At 41.4% G+C, this 27382-nt stretch overlaps 1 protein-coding gene across 2 annotated transcripts in view; it reads left to right on the top strand.

Annotated features, from left to right (window-relative positions):
- The window catches only part of DIP2B (disco interacting protein 2 homolog B), a 223070-nt gene that overhangs the window by 90925 nt on the left and 104763 nt on the right, over positions 1 to 27382 (top strand). For both annotated transcript variants that reach the window (XM_065934424.1, XM_065934423.1), the window contains exon 2: positions 21230 to 21301. In XM_065934424.1, the coding sequence (XP_065790496.1) occupies positions 21230 to 21301 (72 nt within the window). The remainder of the gene's footprint in view (positions 1 to 21229; positions 21302 to 27382) is intronic.

Raw genomic sequence — 27382 nt, 5'->3', positions numbered from 1 at the left:
TATCCTAGCACTTAGATCTTACCCTGCTCATACCACATCTCTAAGAGCCCAGATCTGTTTGCATGTGATTTTGGTGCTAGGCACAGTCTTCACCCCTGTGTTTTCTGCTCAGTGTTCTCCTGGTTGCCACAGTTATTGCTTCTCTTATATAATTGAATATAATGGTCCTGTGATCAGAGAACAAAAGTTCTCTCTCGTTATGAGCCACTCAGGGCTGGATCACAGAGGAACGCTCGGAGTTCTGGAAATCTTCCTTGTCAGCCTTGAGCAAGTTCATAGTTTTCAAACTTAAAGCTTGTATATTAGTTCACTGAATGTCAATAGTTTCCATCTTCCTTTCTAGGAATCTGTTGTTAGAAGAAAGAGATGAGGTAGAAATAGAGCAGGGATTTGCATACTCAACAAATGCTATGGTTGTAGCAAAGTTTATGTATAATACATAAGCAGTGTAATTGGTATCCAAGTTAAAATTCAGTACTTCCTATTTGCTGTAACTATTTTTCTCAAGCAAATAAACAAGTGATGTCAATTTAAAGAGATCATTGTGTTGACAAGATTGACACGATCATGCCTTTTTATAAGTTAACAAAGAATGTAGTGTTGCCTTTGATGTGTCCAGGTCTGAGAAGAGGAGTAGGCAAAGCGGGTGAACCAGCAGAAGAGCGCATCACAGTCCGAGAAATGAGCATTTAGCTTTGTCTTCATGTGAAGACTGCTCTAGTCTAATAGAAAGCAAGCAATTGTGAATTAGGTCTTTCAAAAGAGGCTCAAGTGGTTCAGTGACATTGGCCTGGAAAAGAGAGGGGAGAGCTATGACTTGGCACTCCATTTTAGTGATGAGGGAGATTGTTGGCTGTCCTTCAGATTTTTAAGCCAGTTTGGTCACCTCTTGGTCACCGCAGGTGATTGAAGCCTGGTCCCATTTTTCTGCTGAGATAGGACCCAGTGGAGGTCTTTTCTCAGGAACTGCTCAAGGATAAATCCACAATGATTATAAAGCCGTGGACTGGTTCCAGGCCTTGGCTTGCTGAATTAGAAGAACACTTTGGGGAAATGTTGACCTTGGCTCTGACCAGAGCACCAAATTCCTTTCTCTGCATTGTTTTGCATTTCATGCAGTACTGAATACTCTGCTAAATACAGAATAAGCTTTTGAAAGATTTAAGTGCAGATGAGTTAGGCAATAATTATTTATAATACAAAAAGATTTACTCCATGAATGCTTTAAATAGCAAATTCTCAAGTACTCCTAAAAATGATTGATTATATACATTTTTTGAGAAACAAATGTATTAGATATAGCAAGGAAATCTGTTGGCAGTATGCAAACATACACCCGGCCTCAGCTATTTCCTTGCGAACTAACATTATCAAGTGGCAGTATACATGTGTTACATGTGCAAGTATATAATACAAGTAAATGACACAACAGAGGACTTTTTTATAGCTGGTCTTTTTAAAAAGTTATCTTTTATTGATTTATATTGTATTGTTGACAGATGAAATGGTCTGTAGGTTAGCAGTACTTTGAAATGTTTATAGCTTACTTGATGGTCTATTGATGTGGTCAGTTTTCATTAATGTTCTATTTGTTTTAAAAGAATGTTTATAAAAAAAAATGTTTATCAATTAGAGTTCCACAAGAGATGTAAGCTGAGTGGCTCTTCTCAGTTTTCCCAAGTATGGCACATAGTTGGTATCATTGGAGGTACACAGGAGATAAGGCATCCATTGCATATAATGAGTAGAAAGAAGTAAACATGATAAACTGCTGGAGACATTATAAAATGACATTAGAGGTTTTATATACACATACCCACCAGTGTAGTCTGTTTTCTAGCAGATAGTATATTTTCAATAGCTGTGATTTGATTCATAACATTTTAGATGCAGTGAGGTTTGTTTAAAAGCTTCATTGAGGTATAATTCACATGCCACATAATTGACCCATTTAAAGTATGCAATTCAGTGTGTTTTAGTAAGTTCAGTGCAACCTTTATTGCAGTCTAATTTTAAAACACTTTCATCACCATGAGAGGAAACCCCATATCCATTAGTTGTCACTTCCCATGCCTTCAACCCCTTCTACTTTCTGTATCTATGGATTTGACTCTTTTGGACATTTCATGTAAATGTGTGTGCTCAGTCACTCAGTTGTGTCCATGGAGTCAAACAAAATGCAGTCTTCTGTGACTGGTGTATTTCATTTAGCATAAGGTTTTCAAGGTTCATCTCTGTTGTAACATGTACCTGTGTGTGTGTGCATATGCATGCATGTTCACTTAATTGTGTCCAACTCTTTGCAACCCCATGGATTGTAGCCCACCAGTCTCCTCTGTCCATGGAATTTCCCAGGCAAGAATACTAGAGTGGGTTGCCTTTTCCTTCTCCAGGGGATCTTCCCAACTCAGGAATCGAACCTGTGTCTCCTGAGTCTCCTGCATTGGCAGGTGGATTCTTTACCACTGCGCCACCTGGGAAGCCCAGCGTATACCTTTTTATTGCTGGATAATATTCTATGTTTGGATATACCACGTTTTGTTTATCCCTTTGTCAATTGTTGGACTTTTGGATTGTTTCTACTTTTTGGTTGTGAATAATGCCGCTCTCAACACAGATGTAGAAATTTTTGAGTAAGGGTACAGTTTCATCCAGGGAAGTGTTTTTAGCTCATCTCCAACATAAATATCACCCATTGCAAAAACACATACAACCCATTTCAGAATTCTTTTGTTTGTAATTTGTTCTGAGATTCTGATGTTTGGTGGCAGAGTGAATAGGGAGGGGCGTGACATTTATTGATTCTAGACTGTGTTTTAAGAAGCAGAAAGCTCATTTTGCTGACAGCGGTTCATATAGTCAAAACCCTGGTTTTTCCAGTAATCATGTACAGATGTGAGATATGAATCATAAAGAAGGCTGAGCACCGAAGAATTGATGCTTTTAAATTGTGGCACTGGAGAAGACTCTTGAGAATTGTTGGATAACAAGGAGATCAAACTGGTGAATCCTAAAGGAAATCAACCCTGAATATGCATTGGAAGGATTGATGCTGAAGCTGAAATTCCAATGCTTTGGCCACCTGATGCAAAGAGCCGACTCATTGGAAAAGACTGTCTGATGTGGGGAAAGATGGAGGGCAAAACGAGAAGGGGGCAACAGAGGATGAAATGGTTGGATGGCATCACTGACTCAGTGGACATGAATCTGAGCAAACAAATTCCGGAAGGTAGTGAAGTACAGGGAAAGCTGGTGTGCTGCAGTCCATGGGGTTGCAAAGAGTCAGACAGGACTTAGCTACTGAGTGACTGAACACCACCTCTGGACTAAGCACTTCGCTAGGAACTTTGCAGAGGTAATCACTGAATCCTGTTAACAGTCCTATGAGATAAGTACAGGTTTCCTGCTTTTACAGATGGAAAAAACAAGGACCTAGGAAACTTAAGTAACTTGTCTAAAGAGACATAGTTAATAAGTGATGAGCTAGGCTTATAATCTAGATCTCTCTGATTTTAGGACAGATGCAGAAAATTTTAAACTTAATTTTTTTTTTTTTTTTTTTTGAACAACAATCTCATTACTGCTTTTCATCAAATCAGGTCTTTCCAATGATTTATTAATACTTTCTTCCATTGTTTGACAGCTTTCTTTTTAGTGGTAGCTATATGCCTATTGCTCTGTGCCTACCATCTATAGTTAGGTAGTTTTAAAATCTTTTGGCTAAGGTGAGGGGGTTTTGTTCAAGCAGAGTCTTATACTGAAGCACGATTGAGTATACCCAGTAACAGTAGAGTTGCTCTGGTTGAAGCTCAGAGAATTTCCTGGAATTACTAATGGCTCTGGTATAGCAAGCTGTTAGTCTGTAAACAGAGGGAAAACGTCATTCCTCAAACATTTTGCTTATTTCCAGACTGTTGTCTTTCAACATTTGTCACACTGGTAATTGGAATTTGTGTTAATTATCTATTTTATTTATTTATTGGCTGTGCTGGGTCTTCGTTGGTGCTTGAGCTTTTCTCTAGTTGTGGCAAGTGAGGGCTACTCTCTAGTTACAGTGCCCAGGCTTCTCATTGCAGTGGCTTCTCTTGTTGTGGAGCACAGGCTTTCCGGCGCACAGGCTTCAGTTGTGGCACATGGGCTCAGATGACTGTATCTCTCAGGCTCTAGAGCGCAGGCTCGATAGTTGTGGCAGCCAGGCTTAGTTGCTCCATGACATGTGGGATCTTCCTGGATCAAGGATCAAACCTGTGTCTCTTGAATTGGCAGGCAGATTCTTTACCACTGAGCCACCAGGGAAGCCCCTCAAGCATCCATTCTAACTAGGAGTTTATTTAGATAATGTTTTGATGGGTAACTCAGCGTATCAAATGATTGCTGTTTTAACTTTAAAAATAAAAATAAACCCAAGTACAGTGTAATAAATGGGCTTCCCATTTACTACATTCTTTACCACTGAGCTGTGTGTAAATGGCTCAGCAGTAAAGAATCTGCCTGCCAGTGCAGGAGCTGGAGGAGACACAGGTTTGATCCCTGAGTTGGGAAGATCCCCTGGAGTAGGAAATGGCAACTCAGTCCATTATTTTTGCCAGAATAATCCCATGGACAGAGGAACCTGACAGGCTACAGTCCATGGGGTTGCAAGGAATTGGACATGACTGAGCATGCATGCATGTACAGTGCAGAAATGCCATCCTGACTTTGCTAAAAACCTTTCATGGGAACAGCATCTCTCAGAAATGTTTAACACGCACAGTATATTGGTAAGTCCAGTTCAAGACTTTTAGTGTGTTTTTTGATAACTTTGCAGAGAGTTTGCTTTGCAGTGTTTTGATTTTAAATAAGTAAACCAGATTTACTTTAAAAGAATTCAGCCTGGATCACAATCACATTTATGTAAGATGGAGTATGTAAAAAGATTCATCAGGAAGGTTAACACAGTGAGAAGTATATAAGGCTGTGTCTTACTGTCTAATAGGTAAATTAGCTTTTAACAGTTTTAGTGCCAAGGTTTGTGGTTCTGGGGGGGACAGCAAGTAGCAGCAGTTATCTGCTGTCACAGACTGGAAATCATCCCCTTTACTGTGTACTTGTTGGGTTTTGAGTTGGACTGTATGTAGGAGAAACCCCAGATAACGTAAACCCAATAAAAGTTGACTTCTGTGCTGTGTTACAGTCCGCACCAGTGGGGCCACTCTGCTCCGTGAGGTCCTCAGACTCTGGGCTCTTTCTGTTCTGAGCTTCACAGTTCTGGGTCTGGCCATCAGTCTGTGTCCAAGATGGCTGATCACCACAGTCCCATTTCAGCTGTCAGAAAGGGAGAAGAAGGGAGGACGTGCTTTTTCCCTTAAAGAGCAGGACCTGGAAGTTAAACACATTCTTTCTGTCTAAACCACATTGGCCAGAACCGCTGTTTGACCACACCTAGCTGTGAGGGGACTGGGGAATGTGGTTTTTATCCTGAGGGTTGTTGTTTTACCGGGCTAAAAATTATCTTCTGGAGGAGAGAAGAAGAGATGATGGGGGCACTTATCTGTCTTTAAACTCGTTGGCACACAAACTGCTTGTGCTTGACTTTTCTTTCTTTTGTACTTGGTTTTTTATACTGTCTCCTCATCTTTCATGTTCTGTTAAAATATCATAATTGCCTTCTGAAAAAACAGCATTGCAAAAATACTTGTTTCAGATGGGAATGGGAATAAAGGAATAGGATTTCAAATTCACGATGACAAAATACTTTTAATGAATAAGTTTAGTAAAGTTTTTAAAAATATCTAAGTATACAACTACTAATTGAACAGATCCAACTTGATTATTTCTTGCTTTTATTCTAGGATAATGGCTTTTCTCATTTACTTACATCGTTATCACGAATAACATTTACCCTGCCTAATATTCACATTTCCATGTATTGACAGCTTTCAAAATTTATTTTTTGTAATATTCAGACGTGTAGCAAGGATTGTCTTATTGTTTTGTGGGGAGGTGAGGGTAGGGCAAGAGTGGTGTGCTGGGTATTTTGTTGTTATTGAAGGTAAGTGACAGTAGTGGTGTTTTTTTCCTTTCAATTCCTAACTTTGTGATTAGTACATTGAGTGAAGTACAGGAAATATCTGTTCAGACTCTGAAGGATTATTCCTCGCATTGTTGTCATTGCTATTTTGGGAAGGAATTTTTTTTTTCTTTTCTCTAAGTGAAATTGCAGGAAAGAAGTAGATTTTTTAGTAATGGTATTGGAGATTTAAATATCTTCAGGGGAACAGGAGACACACACATTACAGAAAGAAAGAAACTATTCTATATCAGCTAAACCAAAAGTTACAGCTCCTGTAATGTATTCAAAATTGAGTCATTTGTAAAAATCCTTAAACAGTTTATCCCATTTCTTTCTTTCATACTAGTTTTTTTTTTTTTAACCTGCTAAGGATATCAGCTCCTGAACCTGTGAAAAACCATGAGCAACTTTCTATTACAAGTTGTATAGCTACAAGATCATTTTTATTCTTGTTGCTTGTTTATCCACCATTCCTCAGGGAGCCTGTATTCCTAATTATGAACATTTAACATTTATTCTTTTTGCTGAGGCTGCATTGAGGGGTATGGGTTGTTTTTATTTAATCTTTAAAAATAGTGACCACCAGCTAGTTATTTTAAATTTTGACATGGTAAAAGAGGAACTGGCAGTAGTGTCTGAACATCTTTTATGAAAGTCTGATTCAGAGTGGACCCTCTTGTGTTTAGGAAATCCGTTTTCTTCCTCTGATAGCTTAATCCTCTTTTTCTCCCTCCCCATCCCCTTCTACAGTAACCCGTCCTGTCAGTCATCCTTTCACCTGAACCTGAGCCTTCTCAGTTTCCACCAGGTTCCACAGAGCCCACTCCCTGTACCAGCAATTATCTCTTCATTTATAGACTCTACCCAGTCCCCCTGGCATTTTAGGAGGAAATGCCCAAGAAAATTTTAATTTTTAGCATCTTCTTTACAACATAAATTAATCTTCTGTCTTCTTTATTCTTTATCATTTTTTTCATGGCTTTTGTCTTTAATCATTTGTTTGTTTGTTTGTTTTGGGGGAGGTTCTTTGGGTCTTGAATAGGTTCACAGTGAGAAATGAAAAGCAGGTATGGGAAGGGGGAAGGGAGAATCAGCCTAGCAGGGGACCTTTCTGTATCTCCCTTCCCTAGTTCCTTTTAGCACTCTCTCCTTTTGAAATGCTATCATTTCTTCTGGAGGGTGATGTATTCAAGATGAATTGAGTGCTTTTTCCACAGAAACTTAAAAAAGTTGATAGTCTTACCAATCATTTATTCAGCAAGTATTTACTATTAGTTGATTGTTAATAAATACTTGCTAGCTTGGATCCTGTCATCTTGAGTTTTCATTTCCTGTTAAGACCCAGCTGTAAATTATTCAACTATCAGCCCTCTCTTGGGGTTACTGGAGAAAATCACAGAGCTGGAACTTGGTGCCACGTCTCTCTGGACCCTTGGCGGTGCCTGGCACACTCTCATTTCTTTAGTTAACTCCCTCTGCCATTAGAGTTCAGTTCAGTCGCACAGTCATGTCCAGCTCTTTGTGACCCCATGAACTGCGGCAGGCCAGGCCTCCCTGTCCATCACCAACTGCCGGAGTTTACCCAAACTCATGTCCATTGAGTCGGTGATGCCATCTAGCCATCTCATCCTCTGTCATCCCCTTCTCCTCCTGCCCTCAATCTTTCCCACCACCAGGGTCTTTTCAGATGAGTCAGTTCTTCTCATCAGGTGGCCAAAGTATTGGAGTTTCAGCTTCAGCATCAGTCCTTCCATTGAACACAGGACTGATTTCCTTTAGAATGGACTGGTTGGATCTCCTTGCAGTCCAAGGGACGCTCAAGAGTCTTCAACACCACAGTTCGAAAGCATCAATTCTTTGGCGCTCAGCTTTCTTTATAGTCCAACTCTCACATCCATACATGACTACTGGAAAAACCACAGCCTTGACTAGACGGACCTTGTTGGCAAAATAATGTCTCTGCTTTTTAATATGCTATCTAGGTTGGTCATAACTTTCCTTCCAAGGAGTAAGCATCTTTTCATTTCATGGCTGCAATCACCATCTGCAGTGATTTTGGAGCTCCAAAAAATAAAATCTGCTACTGTTTCCAGTTTCCCCATCTATTTGCCATATAGTGACGGGACCAGATGCCATGATCTTAGTTTTCTGAATGTTGAGCTTTAAGTCAACTTTTTCACTCTCCTCTTTCACTTTCATCAAGAGTCTCTTAGTTCTTCTTCACTTTCTGCCATAAGGGTGGTGTCATCTGCATATCTGAGTTATTGATAATTCTTCCAGCAATCTTGATTCCAGCTTGTGCTTCTTCCAGCCCAGCGTTTCTCATCACGTACTCTGCATATAAGTTAAGTAAGCAGGGTGACATTATACAGCCTTGACGTACTCCTTTCCCTATTTGGAGCCAGTCCGTTGTTCCATGTCCAGTTCTAACTGTTGCTTCCTGACCTGCATACGGATTTCCCAAGAGGCAGGTCAGGTGGTCTGGTGTTCCCATCTCTTCAGAATTTGCCATTAGAGTAGCAGACGTTACTAAGTGCTTCCTCTGTGCTGGGAACTAAGAATTTTGCGTGTATTAGTATTAATACTAATTGAAAGTAGAGGGGAGGGTGGAAATAGGTTAAAAACCTTTATTTTGACTACTACTCAGAGAGAAATTTAGAGATAATCAGACCAGAGCCTCTTTGTCTTCTTTCCTGCATCCCACCTCCAGCACTCCCTGAACAACTGTATTTACTTACCCATCCTTATCGCTTCTCCAAGAAAGAGATATCATTAAAGTCCTATACCGCCTTCAATCTTTTCTGCATCCTGACAGACACAGAAAATGATAATATTTGAATACAGAGGGATTAAAAAGGCTGCTGTCTACTTGAGGTGACTGCTTCAGAGTTTCCAGCTCCTCTTAAGCTCTGCCAGGCAGCCCGAAGGTGGAGGATAACCCTCCAAACCCAGGAAGCACTCAGATCAAGGACACAGACCCTAGTCTCAGTATTGATTGAGCCCTCAGTACTGATTGATTGAGAGGTATCCCTACTCCCAACTCTGACTCTTATTCCTTCTAACCTTTTCAGGAGTTTCAGTCCTTATCATTTAGCTTGTTCCTTGGCTATGTTTGATCCTGTTACCCTTCTGCTTAATAAAACCCTTCAAAGGCTTTCTCTCTCATTTATAATGAAATCCCTGAACCCTCACGTGATCTCCAGGACCCTGCAGGATCTGGACCCTGCTGCCGCCCCTACCTCACCACCCCGCTACCATACCCCCCCCCCCCCCCCCCCCCCCGCCCAACCAGTTGAGCTGGCTCTCAGCTGTGTTCCTTCCCAGATGTGTCCCTGTGAAGGTCTTCTCAAGGGATGAACTTAGCACCGCTGCAAGCCCACTGCCTGTCCTGCCGGCTCCTGTGTCATTTTCAAAATATTTAAATATATTTATTTATTTTTTTAAAAATATCTCAGCTTAAACGTCACTCACTTCCTCAGAGCAGTCTTGTCCAGGTGCCCAGACTAGGTCAGGTCTGGCACGTGGACCTGTCTGTAAGTTTGAGCTGAGCAACATGTCTGCTGAAACCTGTCAGAGCCCTCTTAGCCCCAAATGACTTCTGTGCAGCCCTTATCAAACTGGTGATTAAGTCTTTCATTGTCATTGTCATTCGGGTCTCTCTCGGTGCTGGGGGACTCATGACCATGACTCTGCATTTCGGAACCACATCTGTCCTCTTCTGTCTTGTTCCTCTAAAGTAGTGCTTTGCAGGTTGGAAGTTCTTGATTGTTGTCAGCTGAGTGTTTTTCACTGTCTTTCTAATAGCTCTTTCTCTGTAATATATAAATTTGTCCATCTTCAAGATGTGCCCATCACTCTCCTGGACTCTGTAGCCTCCTGTTGATACTGCTCCATATTTTGTTCACTTTATAACAAAGCATACTGAAAGAAAAAAATCTTGTTAGCCTCACTTCACCACTAGTCTCCTCTTTAGTACTCTGAATAACTGTTGTCCTCAAGTTCCTTTAATTAGTCCACTACTGGTGATCTAGTTGCCAACTCAGGCAAGCATTTTCTGATTCTGATTTTACGTTTGTGACAGTATGCATTATTCATCGCCTCGTTCTCACTTTCCCTCTTCTCCCCTCTTCCTTCCTCCAGTTCCTTCCTAGCCTCCCTGCTGTGTCCCAGTATCATCCTTTTCCCCTCTACCCATTCTTTAAATGTTAGTTTTCTCCAGGATTCCTTTTTTGGCCGACTCCTCTTTTCACACTGCACTCCCTCTGGTGATATCATTCACACCCGAGCTTTCAGCTCCCACCTCCTACACCAATTGTGAGGATGTATGTGTCGTTCCCAGAGCTCATCTGTCCTGTTGCCTACTCGATTCCTTCCCTCGTTTTGCCTTGTCACACATAGCAGTGCCAGGCAAGTGGCGTCCATCGAATGTTGGCCAAAAGAAGGCTTTAGAGATCATTTTATCCTTAATTCCTGCAGATATGGAAACTGAAGTGTATAATGGCTTGTGCAGGATCAGCGAGCTAGTTTGGAGGAAAATATAAGTCTTCTGACACCTGGAATCTGAGATCAAACAAGCTGCTTATTTTATTCTCTCTACTTATATTTTGCCCTGTGCATCTTTGGTTTCCTGAGCAGTATGAATTGGCTACCAACAAAATCCTTCCTATTTAGAAATTTTCACTGAATTTCTGTACTTGTGAGAGGACATACTTCGATTTTTGATTCATTGCTAATTTTATCTGCACCACTGATAAAGAATGCCTGGCACCATGCACTGTTTAATTTAGATTCAGTGAACAGCATAGCTGTTATTACTTACTGCCTAGTTTTAAAAGAAATCATTCTCATGGATGCTAGAATAAAGGCAGAGTAATTGAATATGCCTAGCTGTTCTTGTAAGAAACCGTTTTCTAATTTTCTAAGGAAAATTAAAGATAAAAATTAGGGAAAAAAAGAAGTTGTAAAGAAAATTATCTTTTTTTCCCTGTGTTTTCCCCCGCTAGGCATTTGCAGTTTGAGCCCTAAATTAAAACTACAACATCCATAGTTGGATACATGTAATCCTGTTTTGTGCATATTGGCACTGTTTTATTTACATATATTTCTTTGAATTAATTTGCTAATTTCTGGTTTAGATATTTGTACCTCCTCTTTGATGTCACTTTTCCTTCTTTTAGACAAGGCTATGGTTTTTCCAGTAGTCATGTATGGATGTGAGAGTTGGACTATAAAGAAAGCTGAGCAGCAAAGAATTGATGCTTTTGAACTGTGGTGTTGGAGAAGACTCTTGAGAGTCCCTTGGACTGCAAGGAGATCCAACCAGTCCATCCTGGAGGAGATCAGTCCTGGGTGTTCATTGGTAGGACTGATGTTGAAGCTGAAACTCCAATACTTTGGCCACCTGATGTGAAGAGCTGACTTATTTGAAAAGACCCTGATGCTGGGAAAGATTTAGGGTAGGAGGAGAGGGGACGACAGAGGGTGAGATGGTTGGATGGCATCACCGACTCAGTGGACATGGGTTTGGGTAAACTCTGGCAGTTGGTGATGGACAGGGAGGCCTGGCGTGCTGCGGTTCATGGGGTCGCAGAGAGTCGGACACGACTGAGCGACTGAACTGAACTGAACTGAACTGCTCAGGATGTGGAACTGCCACCACGTGTCTTTGTGTGCGTGCTAAGTCGCTTCAGTCGTGTCTGACTCTTTGCAACCTGTACGGACTGTAGCCCATCAGGCTCCTCTGTCCATGGGATTCTCCAGGCAAGAGTACTGGAGTGGATTGCCATGCCCTCCTCCAGGAGATCTTCCCGACCCAGGGATCAAACCCTTGTCTTTTACGTCTCCTGCATTGGCAGACAGGTTCTTTACCGCTGGCTCCACTTGGGAAGACACTTAATGTACTCTCTACTTTTTAAAAAAAATTTTTTTTTCTTTTAAGAGAACCTACCAACCCAGAATTTTCTAAATCACCCTTTTAAGGGTAAAGCTAATGTTAGGGCTTAAGGGTGGGGCTAGGGCTGGGGTGGTGTCAAATAAAACTAGTTGAATGTGTGCCGTGTGCCAGGAACTTTTGCATGTATTTTCTCATTCAAGACTCATCATAAGCACTCAAGGTAGGAGTTATTCCAGTTTTACCTATTATGAAACTGAGGCAGAGTTGTTCAGTAACTTGTCAAGGAGCCAGTAAATGGCAGGCTGAGGGTCCAAACGCAGGTCCAGGTCTGCCTCATGCCGAACCCTGTGCTTTTTCTACCAGCTAAACCATCTCAGGGCTTCGTTCTCCTCCTGTCCTGGTTAAACATATTTAGGTCGTTTGGATAGCAAATTTCTTATTTGCAGACACAGTTTTTCTGATGGACACACAAACATACCTTTTGCATTAGATGAATTACTTTAGCCAGCTGCCCGATGATGTAGTAGACTTAAGAGTTCAGTTTCTCAGTGCATTTCAAGGGTTTCACTCTATTGCTTTTTATTTGTTTGAACTTGCATGGTGCCTTAGGTGAAATACCATCTGTAAGAAGTCATATATATTTGACCTAGAAAACAGCCAAAACAATTCTATGATTTGAATTTTGGGAGAAAGCAGTCTGGACTTATTCTCAAGTTCCTGATGTGGGAAATGTCTAGTTACTGTCCTAAATGAGGTGAGAGGACATCTACTGAGAATGAAAATGTGAATGTCCTGAAGTTAAATTCTTTTGAAAATCTTTTGTGAGATTAGCAAAGTTAAAAGAAGAGACAACTAATCTTTGAATATTTTATCACTGATTTTTTTCCCCCAACAGAAAAATTATTAAATAGATAAAAATTCTCATTTCCAGCAGATTGAACTATTTACCAGTTTATTTCTGGCTAGACTATCTTTTCATCCTCCTTCAATATAAGATTAGTCCTCCCTATTTGTAAAAAGACACTTCAGAGAGTTTTAAAAGTAATTTAGGGTTTCACATTCTTTGGAGTCTTTTTGGCCACTTGGTAGGGGGAGATAAAGGTCAAAATGCCCTAGATTTGGCTTAAGGGGTAAGGCTGTTGTTTTCTGTGATGATGAGCCTTTCTGTGTATTTGTGAACCTTTATATATTACCTCTGAAAGGAGGATGTTTGGAGGAAGGTGGCTGGTACATATAATTGATTGAATGGAATTGTCATTGTAAGAAGAACATGGTAAAATTTAATAATAGAAAACTTTCTTTGTCTTCTAGCCAGTGTCTCCTGGACATGATCCAAGCCTCTGCCTTTTTCAGTTTTGCTAAGATTGACCTCATTCACATTCTTGGCTACATTTTGGCTCTTTCTCTCTATGTGTGTGCTTATATTCCTAACAGCCATAACCCCAGCCCCACTCCCCATCTCCAGTCATAGCCAACATATCCCACCTTCCTGGTCAAAGATTTACATGTAGAGGATAGAACAGGTTTTAGATACAGGTATAGATTTGAAGGTGATGACTGCAGAACTTTTTTCTCTCAGTCTCTCATTTCTCTCCCTCCTAATTACTCCTTAACAAAACAGAGAGGCCCCACTCTCCCTTAGCTGAGTGTTTAGTAATGATGTGTAATCACTTCTTGCTGACTTTTTTTTTTTTTTTAACTGCACTTGGACATTTTCTCCAGTTGGCTCTCATTTTAAAAATGACTAAAAAAGACAATTCACCCAGAGCTCTGTTGCAGGCACGGTGGTGGTGGTAGTGGTATTTAATGCCTTTTTGAAAGTCATGTATGTTTTGGAGTGAGTCATAAAAGTTGTTTATCTCATGCTATTCATTTTATGAACAATAGGTTAGTTTTATACTTTCATTGCATCTGATAGGGGGACCACCTACAAATGAACAATGGACAAAGAGCACTAAGAAAAGACCACAGACCTAGATTCTAGTCTAGCTGTATATCCTTATACAAGACATTTATCTTTTCATGCCTCCGTTTCTTGTTCTGTCATAAAGGTAACACCTTTCCTGTTTATTGAAGAGAACTTTATGGCAGATTAAATGAATTGTCAGAAGATTTTGAAAATTTAGAATGATGGCCTTATTATATAGAGGCATTTAATGAAGAGGGAGGTAAACTGATGACCCATGAGATAAGTATCAGACCTAAATTTCAAGTGTCTGGGGATCCCATGTTGGTCCTCCTGTCTGCCTGGGCCCGCAGGAGCAGCAGTAAGGCCATTTTCCTTCCTGGTTCATGGGAGATTGACTTTACAGCTTTATACATCTGCCTGTTGCTCCAGGAATGTCGTTTTCTTCCACAGTTGAGAGTTTGAGAAGTTGTGTCTTCACCCTCAGTGTCTGTCTGTCTGTCATCGTTCAAGACCCAGTCTAAGAGCAACTTCTGTGAAGTTGTCCCAATCTTTCTAAAGCTGAATTTGGAGCTTCTTTCTGAAAATGAATGCAGTGTTGTGGTTAAGAAAGGGGCTCCTGGAGCCGAGTCTCTCTGAGTTCAGGTCCTGATCCTAGCACTTATTAGATATGATTGTGCGAAAGTTGCTTAAACTTCCTGTGTCTCAGTATCTTCACCTATAACATAGGGAATGATGGTGATAGCAGCTGATAAAACTGCCTGAGCCTCTTCTAACAGAGCCTGATATATAGTAAGCCCTTGATGAGTGTTGTTGCTATGTACCTACTCTTACTGAATAATATAATTATCTTTTATCACCATTATTTCCTTCATACTCCCGTAGAACTTTGTACTAATCTCTAGTGTCTTCCTTGTCACTTTTATTGTAATTATTTATTTAGACCTGAGACTTCTTTTTTTTTCCTTTAATATTTATTTATTTGGCTGTGTGGGATCTTGGTTGCAGCACATGAAATCTTTGATCTTTAGTTGCGGCATGTGGGGTCTAATTCCCTGACCAGGGATTAAGCCTGGGCCCCTGCATTGGGAGTTGGAGTCTTAGCCACTGGACCACCAGGGAAGTCCCTAGGCCTGGAACTTCTTGAAGACGTGGAAACTGTTTTATTCATCTTTGCTTAACACCCTGTATCACCCATTCAATGCTCAAAAATACTTTTTTTACAGCATCTTCCAGATCCCCCAGCTGTTATCCCCTCTGACTGACTAGCTGTGACTTTGAGGCTGGGCTGCATGGCACATCCGTTTTTATTTCCTTTGGAGCAGAAAAAGATTATGGCTGGAGCTGTAATTCTTGCTTTCTGTCCAACAACACCCTGTATACATCTGACTTGGTGGCCCTCCAGAATTTCTCAGACCCTGTGTTTATTTAGCACCTAGTTGCTCAGGGTGCTGCCCAGGGTCATCCATGAGAACTGCTTAGCATTGCTCTGCTCTCTCTGGGAGATGAGAATCATAAAGGAACTGCCAAACATGGCCATACCCACACAGCGGAGGAAGACCAGTGAGCCGCTAAGTGACTGCATCTTTACGAGTTCAGGTCCTAGTTCTGATACTAGAAAGCCCAGACCCAAACCACATGCCACTGCTCTGTCCACATTTCCTTTCCCTCCCCAAGCAGAGAACACAACCCTTCCTTCTCCCACAGCCCACCCCACACTGTGGAGAATTAGTGATGCCTGTCTGCTTTGTCTGCTCTTTGAAGACAGTTGCTCACCATAGCCCCTACCTAGCCAGTAGGGTAGGCCTTCCTTCAGTAAATGTTTGTGGCTGCTGGAATTGTCAGTTACCGAGAGCTCATATTGAGTACTTTTAATCACAGATAAAAACTTTGCAAGGTAGGTATTATTCTTCCCCACTTTGCAGACATGGAAATCGAGACTCATCAAGAGGTTAAGCGAAACTTGTCTAGAGTCAGATAGCCAGGAAGTGGTGAGGCTGTACTGCAGGTGCGGCTGTGTCTAGCTCGTAGGTTCTGACCGCAGCGTGGTGCCGCCCCGCCAGTGTAAACATACCCTCCCCTCCAACAGCTAACTGACTTGGGGGACGATTCCTCCTATCACTGACCTTGAAGAGGCTGGGTTGGCTGGCAGGCGCACACCCGCCTCCTCTCAGGCCCTGTCGGTCTGCCTGGAGGTGATGTGTGGGCTGCCCATGCCAAGCCACTTGCGTTGATCCCAGGTGGCAAGCAGAGAAGTTGGGAACATATTATTTCTTTTTTCTCCCACCCCTGACACCCATCTTTCCGTAGGTCTAATGTTGGCTCAAGACTGTGGTGGTGCTGAAGCATCTAGACAGTCTTGGCTCACTGTCTCATCAGGCCTGGTGCCTTCATACCTCTAGACCCCAGGAAGTGGTTACTCTTCTGGGTGTTCATGGCGGTGGAGAAATATTAATACATTACCCCAGTAGGAGGGGAAGGCTAATCCTCCCTATATTTGTTCAGTACTCAAAAAACTCGAACAACAGGTTTAACTTAGCTTTGTGCCATTTTAATGCAAATTTTATACAGGTATAGTCATGGCACTCCTTTTTGCTCCGTATGCCAGATGGCCAAAAATCTGTTGTAAGAATGCCTGTGATGTGACCTAGTGTCTGTGATCTCCCCAGGCTCCATGCTCTCCCTCGAGGCTGTGTTGCCCAGACAGCCTTCTCCTCACGCACCCTCCTCACAGTGTCAGTGAAACCGCCCAGCACGCCCCAGAGTTCTTTAGTGCAGCCACTGGCAAACGTCCTGATCTTTAAGACTCATTGGAAGGCACTTGTTAGAACTCAGGTATCTGGGTCTTAATCCAGACTTAGTGAATCAGAATCTTCAAGGGAAGGGCCTGGGAATTTGTATTTTTACACGTTCCTCGGGTGATTCTTAAAAACTGGGAAAGTTTAGCAAGCATTGCTTTAGTGCACCCAAAAGCGCTTAGCAACAGGTGGTGAGAGTGATAAGAGCACAGACTGGAGGGGGCAGTGACAGCAACGTGGATGACAAATTCAGTTCCGTGGGATAACTGAATTCCTTCTATCTGGTCTTGCTCTCTGGCTATGGGATACATCACTATCTGGTAGAGTTCCTTCCGCTTCAGTGCCCAGTGATTTATGTATTATTTATTCCTCTTTTGCTTTCCTGGCCAGCTTTGAGGTCTAGCTGTCAAGCTTCAGTAAACTTTTTGGTTCACTAAATTTCTCTCCCTGGGCATTTCAGCTCCTCCTAAACGTAAAGACCTCTTTTTCTCCCATTTCCAGTTTTCCACCCAAGCACGTGTGTCTCTGATTTATTATTCCCTCGGTGCCTTCATTTTGCCAGTTCATTCAGTCACTCCTTCAACAAGTGTCTGTTGTGCCAGGCTGTGGGCAGGCTGTAGAGATGAGCAAGACACAGTCCCTGCTCTCCAGTGCACCGTCTGGTAGGGACACAGATGCGTAAACAAAGTACCGGTGATGTGCTGAGTGCTGTCACAGAAGAGTGTGCAGAGCTGAAGGGGGCGCCAGGAGGAAGTGGCTAACGAATGGTGGCAGGTGTCACAGAGGAGGTGACTTTTGAGTAGGTCTTGTACCCAGAGAAGAGGAACGGGGAATTTGTAAGTGATATCACCGGGGTTCTCACTTCTCTCTGCAGTGTGTTTTCTCCTAGGGCTCTTCAGGGTCTTTTCTTGTTTATGGAACAAATGGAGCTAATTGGCATGGCTGAATTAGACTCTCTTGATTGACTTTTTTTACAACTCGAGATGGTTGGTAGTTGATTAATGTCCAAGATACCAAGTCTGTCAATTACTGACAGTGAATGGTTGGCAGTCAAAGCACTGAAGAAAGCTTTTAAAGACTTTTTACTTTATCAGATGTGTTCTGAGGCAGCAGAAGAGGTCTTTGTGCTCGTGAGGGAGTGACATGTGCGAGTCAGTGAGTGAGTGAGAGAGAGAGAGAGAGAGAGAGAGAGAGAGTGTGTGTGTGTAGTGGAGATTGGAGAGCTTGAGAGTGCAGAATAGGACAGAATGCTTGTTTCTTTCTCAGTGAAAGACATGATTTCCTGCTTCTTAGAAAGGTTTCCTTGGTAGGCTCCACATCCCTGCTAGTTTTGTATATTGTTAGAGATGACCTAAAGTCTTCAGTTTGCTAATTTGACAAGGCTTGGTTTTTATTAACAAAAATGCACCATGGGTTTCTCTTATTTTACTAGGAAAGCAGAGATGAAGGGCCATTGGGGTTAAATTTGTACTGTCTAGTAAGCAGTCATGATTGCAATTTTAAAATCTTTATTGTTTCTTGAAATAATAATGGATGCTCATTGTAGAAAAAATAAAAGGCAGGCAAGCAAAATTGACAAAAAAGCTGAAACCAATCTGTAATCTTACAAGTATTAGCTAACCACTGTTAACATTTTGGTGTTTAAAATTTAGATTTTCTGTGCATACCTGTATGTATAAAAATATTTTTAGTCCCAAAATTGAATATACTGCATAAACTGTTTAGTATAGTTCCTTTTTTTCTGTGATATAATGTTACCATGTTATCATATTAACAAATACATACCTACAGAACCATTCTTTTTTTTTTTTTTTTTTTTTTAAAGAAGCTGAACAGGCTCTTTTTCTCTTTCCAAATTATGTTTGTTTACTTATTGACTACTGGATCTTCATTGCTGCACATAGGCTTTCTCTAGTTGGGGTGAGCAGGCTTCCTGTTGTGGTGGTTTCTCTTGTTGCAGAGCATGGACTGTAGGCCCATGGGCTCAGTAGTTGTGGAACATGGGCTTAGTTGCTCCAAGTCTTATGGAATCTTCCTGGACCAGGGACTGAACCTATGTCCCCTGCATTGGCAGATGGATTCTTAACCACTAGACCACCAGGGAAGCCCAAAGCCCTTAATTCCCCCCCCCCCTTTTTTTAATATTTGTTTCACTTATTTATTTGGCTATGCTGGGTCTTAGTTGCGGCATGCAGACTCCTAGTTACGTAGCATGTGGGATCCTAGTTCCCTGACCAGGGATCAAACCTGGGCCCCATGCACTGGAAGCTCAGAGCCTTAATCACTGAACCACCAGGAAAGTCCTGAACCCTTTGTTCTTCAGGAAAAAAAACTTTATTGAGACTATAGAAGTCATTCAGGCTCTTTTTGGTAAAACACTGTTAAAGTATATATGCTCTTCTAGACTATTTTCTTTATATATGCAAACGTGTTACTTTTTAAAAAAGAATTAGATCCTATTATACCTACTCTTCTGCAGCTCACCTTTTACCCTTAATATATTTTAGACAGCTTCCTGTGGCAGTACATTTGGAATACCTGCAAAATTTTCTGTAGATCAAGGTTTCTCATCCTCAGTGCTACTGACATGTTGGACTGGCTAATTCTTTGTTATGGACTTGTCCTGTGCATTGCAGGATGTTTAGCAGCATCTGGCCTATATCTTCTAAATGCCAGTAACACCCCATCCTCTAGTTGTGACAAAAATGTCTCCAAAGCGGCTTTCTCTAGTTGGGGTGAGCCGGCTTCCCCTTGCGATGGTTTCTCTTGTTGCAGAGCATGGATTTTAGGCCCATGGGCTCAGTAGTTGTGGCACATGGACTTAGTTGCTCCAGGTCTTGTGGGGTCTTCCTGGACCAGGGATTGAACCTGTGTTTAATCATTGTCAGTTGTCCCCTCAAGGGTAGAGCCATTCCAATTTGAAAGCCACTGATACACATGGTCTGTAACATAAGTGTCTAGAGTCCTTCCAGTGTTTCCATTCAAAGAATAACTTAGGGAATATCCTTAGGTTGATTTTTGTACACCTCTGTGAATTTTATCATTGAATAAATTCCCAGAAGTGCAGTTGATGTATCTGAATTTTGTTAGAAATCACCACATTTCTCCAGAGATTGTATTATTTTTCATCTATATCCTTATAGTTCCAAATCTGTATCTCTTTCCAAAATTCTAGATTCATATAGCCAACTGTTGATTGAACATCTTCTTTTGCGTGTCTCATAGACTTTTCCTAATAAGCTCAACTCTTATCTTCTTCAACCCAGTTCTTGGGGTATATCTCTGTCAGAGAATATCATGACCATCTGCCTGGTTGCTCAAGCCAGAAACCTCCATCCTACACTGAATCAGTCATCAAATCCTACTCAGTGTTCCTACTCAGTAGCGTCTCTCTTAATCCAGTCACTTCTTTTCATCCCTTCTACCTCTGTCTTTGATTTAAGCTACTAGTATCTTGCCCAGATCACTATGGTAGCAACAGGGCAAGCGCTTCTCTCTCTGGCTTCTACCTGTGGTTCCACATTCCTCAGAAAGAGTGACCTTGCTGCGCTCTGTGATCTGTGAGTGTTACTTCTCCATTGAGCTGTTCAGTGAGCCCTGCTTCATCTCCACCATCTGCTCCATCAGTCAAATGCTGAGACCAACATATCTGATGTTCCATCACTCATGAGTTTGAATCTCTGTATCCATCAGTATGGGCTTCCTCCCCCACCATCACATGTGTTTATTCACCAGGTATATTTATTTCCCCAGCTTTGAATTACTCACTGTCCCTTGAATGTCCCTTTGTTCTCCTGCTGATTTCCTGGTCCTTTTAACCCTGCTCTCTGCCCATCCATTTTCTACCCTTTCTCTAGAACGAAGCAGATTCTTGAAGTCTTCAGCGCCATAGTTTCTCCTCTGTTAATCAGTTTTATCCTTACTGCATTTATCGTGTATGTACTTTTCTGTGTGCTTCACATATACTTTTCCATTTAACCTTGTGAAAAAGACATACACATATATCAAAAATACAAACCAGTGAACCAAGTGGAAAAGATGTGGGAATTCCAGCTCCGGGTTCCAGCACAGGTCCTAGGGTGCAGAAGGGCCTTCCAGAAATCCCATCCTGGTGCCTGAACCTTGACTTCTCCCCTTAACTAGACTTGTGATTTTATGTGGTTCTGTATAGCTGTGTAATTGAATACTTCTCCAGTCAGTTGCATTCATTTGGTCAGAGTGAAACCTTGGAGAGAAAGAAGATCGTTTGTCTGCTAGCCTTGGCACATTCCGTTTTAGTATATCTTAAATGCCATGGAAACAAGGGGTGCCTAGGAACTTGGGGATCTCTGACATGGAATGTAGCACATTGTGCCGCTAGATTGGTGTAGGGAGGGACCAGCCCTGCAATTTTCCACAAGAAGTCAGCTCCAAGCCTGTGGGAAATCACACATAGCAAAATCCTTGGCAAAGAACCATACATTTTTTTCCCTACTCTCTATGTGGTAATTCTGTAACACTCTGTAATTAATTTTATTTTTACAGTGAACAACCACAGAGTAAGAATAATGAGTAACCTATTTCTGTTCTTGCTATTTTAGGGGACATCACACAGAAGGGTTATGAAAAGAAAAGGTCAAAACTCCTGTCTCCTTACATCCCGCAGACACAAGGTAGGTAATGAGAAGTGGTTTTAAACTTTCTCAGTATTTTTATACCAATGAATGCTATCTTACTGGAGATCTGTCTTTTTTGTTCGTTCCTGTTTTTTCCCTTCCTTCCTCACCAGGGAAGGGGGAAAAAAAACCAGAAGGAAAGAAAGGAGGAAATGAATCTTAATTGAGCATCTGCTGCGTGGTAGGCACTTTAAAAATACCCAGGGCCATCAAATCATTCATACAGAACTTGGATGGTAGTCACTGTGTCTGTGTGTCGCTGACATGATTCAGTGGTAGAAGATTCTAGGTCATAGAAAAACTGCATATAATGCTTGAGTATGAACTGTGATGGAGAGAAGCAAGGGAGGCAAAGATAAGAAGGAGGGACAGATTCAGTACTGCAGGACAACCCAAAGATTGCAGTACCTGGGAATTTGGGGATAAGAACCCTAAATAAACCTTTTTGCAGCCTGACTTGTGCAGAAAGACTGGCATGTTCTTTATATATCAGAAAGTCCTGAGTCACTTTTGTGCTTATTTCCAGACGGGTTGCTGGAACCTTTGCCTCTAGGCAAGTCTGTCTGTTTCTAAGTCATCATATTTTTGAAGTTACTCAGCATCCAGGATTTCCTCTGATGGCCTGTTTCTACTTTAATCACTTTTACTATGAGGAATTTTTTCTTTATTTCTCATTTCCCCTCTGCAATCAGAGTCTGTTTTCATATGACTGTTTTTTGTGGAACTAATAATCATTGCTTTTATTTCTGGATTAGAAATCTCTTGAGGACTTTGGAGCCTCCATGGTTCTAATGTTAAGCCTTGCACAAAGTATATAGTTTGTAAATATATGTTGATTGAATAGTAGAATAAATAAATGAATAATGGTGGTATACCAATAAATTTCACCAAAGTCCTTGTTTTATTTCCTGCATTATTCTTGAGAATTCCTCCCTGTAAAAACTAGTAGGTCAATGCCTAGATAGCCAGTTTAAAGTATCTTAATGAACAAATGGATGTAGAAATGAATTGAGAGAAAAGAGGTAGAAATCAGGCCAGCGACAGCTAATGAAAAAAGCCAGCTTTTGCTGAGCAAGGCATGGCACAAAAGGGGAGTCCTCTGATTGGCTGCTTAATTATGGATCTGGCCCATGCCTCTGTAGGCCCAGAGATTTACTGTGGTCACTTTGTGCAAAAGCAATCAGATCCTGAGAAAATAACACAGTAAGGAATGTAACTATAAAAAGGACCGTGCTCTGTCTGCTTCCTGTAGTCAGGTTATATAGAAACTAAATCATGTTCCAAAACCAGTTTATCAACTTACTATGAGAAACCACTGAGGCACACTCTAGTCTGTGTGGTCAGCACATTCTTGCCCCACGGGCAGGCCTACGTGGGGAGCTTGATCACATATAGAAGGCTGGTGACTGAACATGGATTTGACGAATCAGACATTTAATTAAAGCAGGCCAAGGGAGTGTGACATGGCATCTCACAGTAGGGATGGTTGTGCACGTGACCTCATGGGGGAAATAGAAGGCATTTGATGGCAGCTCTTTCAGCTTCCTGCTATCAGAACCTCACACTCACCATATTAGTGCCCATCATGTTTATGACCTCCTGCCTTCTGGTTGAAAAGGTGATCTCTCTGTCCTAGCCCGGGGCAGTCCTTCCACCCGTGCTTTGGATCCCATCCCCTCCTCCCTTTTCAGAAATCTTATACTATCACCCAGTGACACCAAGGACAGGGCAGTGGGAGTGAGCCACCCTGGTGCAAGCAGTGAGGGGTGCAGTATCTGTAGAAATTTGAAAAGTGGTAATAAAGCCAACAGAGAGTTGGTCTGCTTTTTGTTATCACCATGGATAGCAGTTCTAAATGCTCTAAGTAGTAACAGTCTCCCCGCCCCCAGGCGGACGGCTGCATTGCCCTCTTGCTGTGCCCCTGCAGTCCCCTCCCCGACACTCCTGTGCAGCCACGCTCTCCCTCTGAGCCAGATTCTTACCCCAGCAGATCAGCATGCTCATTCCTCTTCTCTTTAAAAAAATCCTCCTTAGTCTACCACTTCCACCTTTATCCTATCTCTCCTTTATGATCAGACTGCCGAGAACTCTCTGCTTATTATCCCTGTTTCCTCAGCACCTGTTCACTTCTCAGCCTGTCCCAGTCCCTTGCCACTCTACGTCTTGAAACACTTCTTTAGAAACAGTCTCCACATTTTCTCACTCCCCTCTTCTTTTGCTCCTAGTCATCTTTGCCAGCTCCTCCTTTTCTGTTAAATCTTGGAATTCTCAAGGCAAAACCTCAAGCCCTCTTGACATCTCACTCTACAGCAGTGGTTCTCAAATTTTAGCCTGCGTTGGGATCACTGGGGAACTTCTTGTATATACAGATTGCAGGACCCTGTCTGTTCTCAGCGTTTCTGATTCAGTTGGTCCAGGTTGAGGTTTGAGAATTTGCATTTGTGTCAGGTTCCCAGGTGATGCTGCAGTTGCTGGTATGGAGGAACAATGCTCTGTCTCTCTAGAGCTTTTCAGCCATCCCTGTGGCTTTAATTATCATTTATGGATAACTCCCAAATATGTGTCTTCAACTCAGATCTCTCCTGAGCTCCTGATCATGGATCCAACTGCATTTTTAACAACTCCATTTATATATCTTAAAGGAACCTTCATTTCAACCTATCCAAACATATCCATTAAATGTTAGGTATGATTTATGCTCACACCACCTGTACCACCAGCACCTTCCCCTCCCTACATGTGTACATTCACACAAAATTATTAATACATTATCCAGCGTCTCCCAGACTTTTAGCTTCCACTTCTGAGTGAATAGAACTCCCATGCATAAGCCCAACAACTAGGCTTAAAAGTCATCTCAGCAGTCTCTTCATTCCCCATCTCTTGCCTGTTACCAAGTTACATTTTCCGCTTCTTCATGAGTCAGTTTTTGTAAGTTTAATTTTTCTAGGAATTTGTTTTGTATAAGTTTTCAAATTTATTGTTAATGACAGTATTCTCTTTATTTTTAAAGCCTTTGCTTTGTTTGTGTGTAACTCTTATCTCTTCTCTTTTTTCTCTTGATCAGTCTTCCCAGAGGTTTGTCATTTCAAAGAACAAGCTTTTAATTTTGTTGATCTTCTTTTTAGTGTGTCTTTATTTTCTCATTTATCATTTTCAGCTTCTGTATGTTTTTCCTTCCTTGCATTCCTTTTCTAAGTTTCCTGAGTCAGATGCTTAGGTTTTCAGTTTTCTTTACAAAGGTGAGTGTTTCTCCGTTTGACTGTGGTCAGAGAACAGCCTGTTTAAAATCAAGTCACATTTAGAACCTTAATTCTCCTCCCAAACAACACAAGGACTTTAAGAACAAATGCATTTTTAGTACCTCCTTGTCTACATACCCCCTCAATTATTAGTTATTATTGTTCTGTGTAGTTAATAGTAGTTAATATCTGTTTCTTTGTTCACTATTGCTTTGCATATATGACTCTTTCCTCTCAGTTCTATTTCCTTCTTCCTGAAGTTTATCTTGTAATAGTTACATATTTTAATCAGAGTTTCTTAGTGGTAAAAAAATTCTCTCAATTTACACTTGTCACTTTTCCCACCTTTGTTCTTAAACCTATTAATCTTTCCCAGAAATGGATTGTTTGTAGGGCTGGTTATGTTATACAGGTTCTGTAGCAAAAGAAAAGATTGCCCTTTGACATTTTTACCTCATATATCTTTGTAGATTTTGAAGGAGGTATTTAGATTTTGGTTTTTTTTAAATGACGTTGGATTTAATGAAGATTTTGTGCCTGTATGCATGCATGCATTCTCAGTTATGTCCAACTCTCTACAACCCTATGGACTGTAGTCTACCATGCTCCTCTGTCCATGGGATTCTCCTGGCAAGAATACTAGAGTGGGTAGCCATTTGCTACCCCAGGAGATCTTCCCGAGCCAGGGATCGAACCTGAGTCTCCTTCATTGCATGTAGATGCTTTACTGCTGAGCCTCTGGGAAGCCCAGATTTTAAGCTTACTGAATAGAATTAAATGAAAGTCAGTTTAAGGCTTTTAGTAGGAGTTTGATACTTCTAGAGGGATTCAACTTCTTTCAAACTGTCATCTTGTTGGATTTCATTGTTTCCAGTTGTGAGATGCTCCATTGAGGGTAGCTCTTTGAGTATAGTGTATAAAAGTAACATTCTCCACCAATCTCTCTTGAAGAAAAAATTAATACTGCCTGCAACATCCTACTGCTAGAACAATTACATACACATGCTTATCTAAAAATTTTAGTGAGTGATTTTTCTGTACAGAATTGATCTGGAGTTATCTTGGGGTGCATATTTATGTATATTTTAGATTTTTTTTCAAATGTTACATAAATCTTTAAAATAGGACTTCAGAAAAAAAACAATCTAACAGGACAAATGGGGAAAAAGGGATGAGAACACAAGGTTGAAGAAAATACTTAGTGGAAATTGAGTAAGGACAGTTTGGGGTAATAAACAAAGCTTAATTCAGTATCACCACAGGGATAGATTTTAAACTTACTATATGACAAAAATTAAACCCACCAACTTTGGAACTGACTGTTGTTCCCAAACTTTATCTGATATTTAAGGTCCAGGCTGTGTGAAATTCATATCTTTATAAATATTAAAACCATATCCAGACTCTCAAGATGCTTTCCCAATGAGAGACAAGGGAGAAATGAGGATGTGGCAGGTACATATCTCCTTGTTCTTTTTTAAAGTTATTTATTTATTTCTGGCTGTGCCAGGTCCTCTTTGCTGCAGGGGCTTTTCTCAGGTTGCAGCGAGCAGGGGCCACTCCCTAGTTGTGGTGTGCGGGCTTCTTGTTGCTACCGTTTCTCTTATTGCACCTTACGGACCACGGGTGCCTGGGCTTCAGTAGTTGTGGCACATGGACTCAGCTGCCAACAGCATGTGGAATCTTCCCACACGAGGGATTCAGTCCATGTTCCCTGCCGTGGCAGACAGATTCTTTTTTTATTCCATTTATTTTTATTAGTTGGAGGCTAATTACTTTACAATATTGTAGTGGTTTTTGCCATCCATTGACATGAATCAGCCATGGATTTACATGTGTTCCCCATCCCGATCCCCTCTCCCGGCAGGCAGATTCTTAACCATTGGACCACCAGGAAAGTCCTATACCTCCTTGTTCTGAGCCATATGCTCTTCAAAGGGAGTAACCCATAGAACATCTTTCAGTCACTGGAAGCTATGAGAGTCTAGATATAAAGCTTCCCACATGCCTTAGTTAGCAGCTTCGCAGAGAGAAGAGGCCAGAAATTAACTCTCTTTTGGCATGGCCCAAAGAATTGAATTTTCAAACCACATATGCTCTCACTCTCTAAATTAGTCACTCTTGGCCATTCTTGGAGCTAGAGGAAAATGAAAGGTTTTGTATAGTGAGGTAGCATCCCAGTCTGATCCTGTAGTCTAATCTTGATGATACTTTGGATACAAGTAGCTGATTATTTCCAAGTGGCTTTAATAGATCGATGTATTTCGATAAGGGGGTTGCTGACAGAACCTCAGGTCAGCATGTGTTTACTAAGTGCTTTCTGTGTTCCAAGTACCGTTGAGACAAGCAACTAGCATTGGGCAAGACAGCCTGAGATCCCCTGGCTTGCTCTATTGTCTGCTAGGGGTTTGCTCAACTAGGACTGACACAAAGACGGCTTCCATGACCAGCTGTATCACAAACAGTGGCACTCCCATGACCTGAGTTGCAGTTTTAAGAATCTCTCTGACTGCCCCATAGATTGCTCCATAGATGAACATGGATTGTTCGTGTGTATTTTTCCCATACAAGACTTGTAAGATCTTTAAAATCAGGAACATTTTCTTTTATTTTTAATTCTTTACATCCCCAGTTTGTGGCATGAGTATCTGGCACATAGTAGATGGATCTAAACAGAAGGAACATGTAGAATTTAGAATATTTCCTTGCATAAACATCTGTTGGCTTCCCAGATGGCGCAATGGTAAAGAATCCACCTGCCAGTGCAGATGTGGGTTCCATCCCGGGTCAGGAAGATCCCCTTGGAGAAGGCAATGGCAACCCACTCCAGTATTCT

This window comes from Muntiacus reevesi, chromosome 4 (genome assembly GCF_963930625.1).
Source record: "Muntiacus reevesi chromosome 4, mMunRee1.1, whole genome shotgun sequence".
NCBI lineage: Eukaryota > Metazoa > Chordata > Mammalia > Artiodactyla > Cervidae > Muntiacus > Muntiacus reevesi.
The sequence above is the reverse complement of the archived record's forward strand: the minus strand, read 5'-3'. Positions and strand labels throughout refer to the sequence as shown.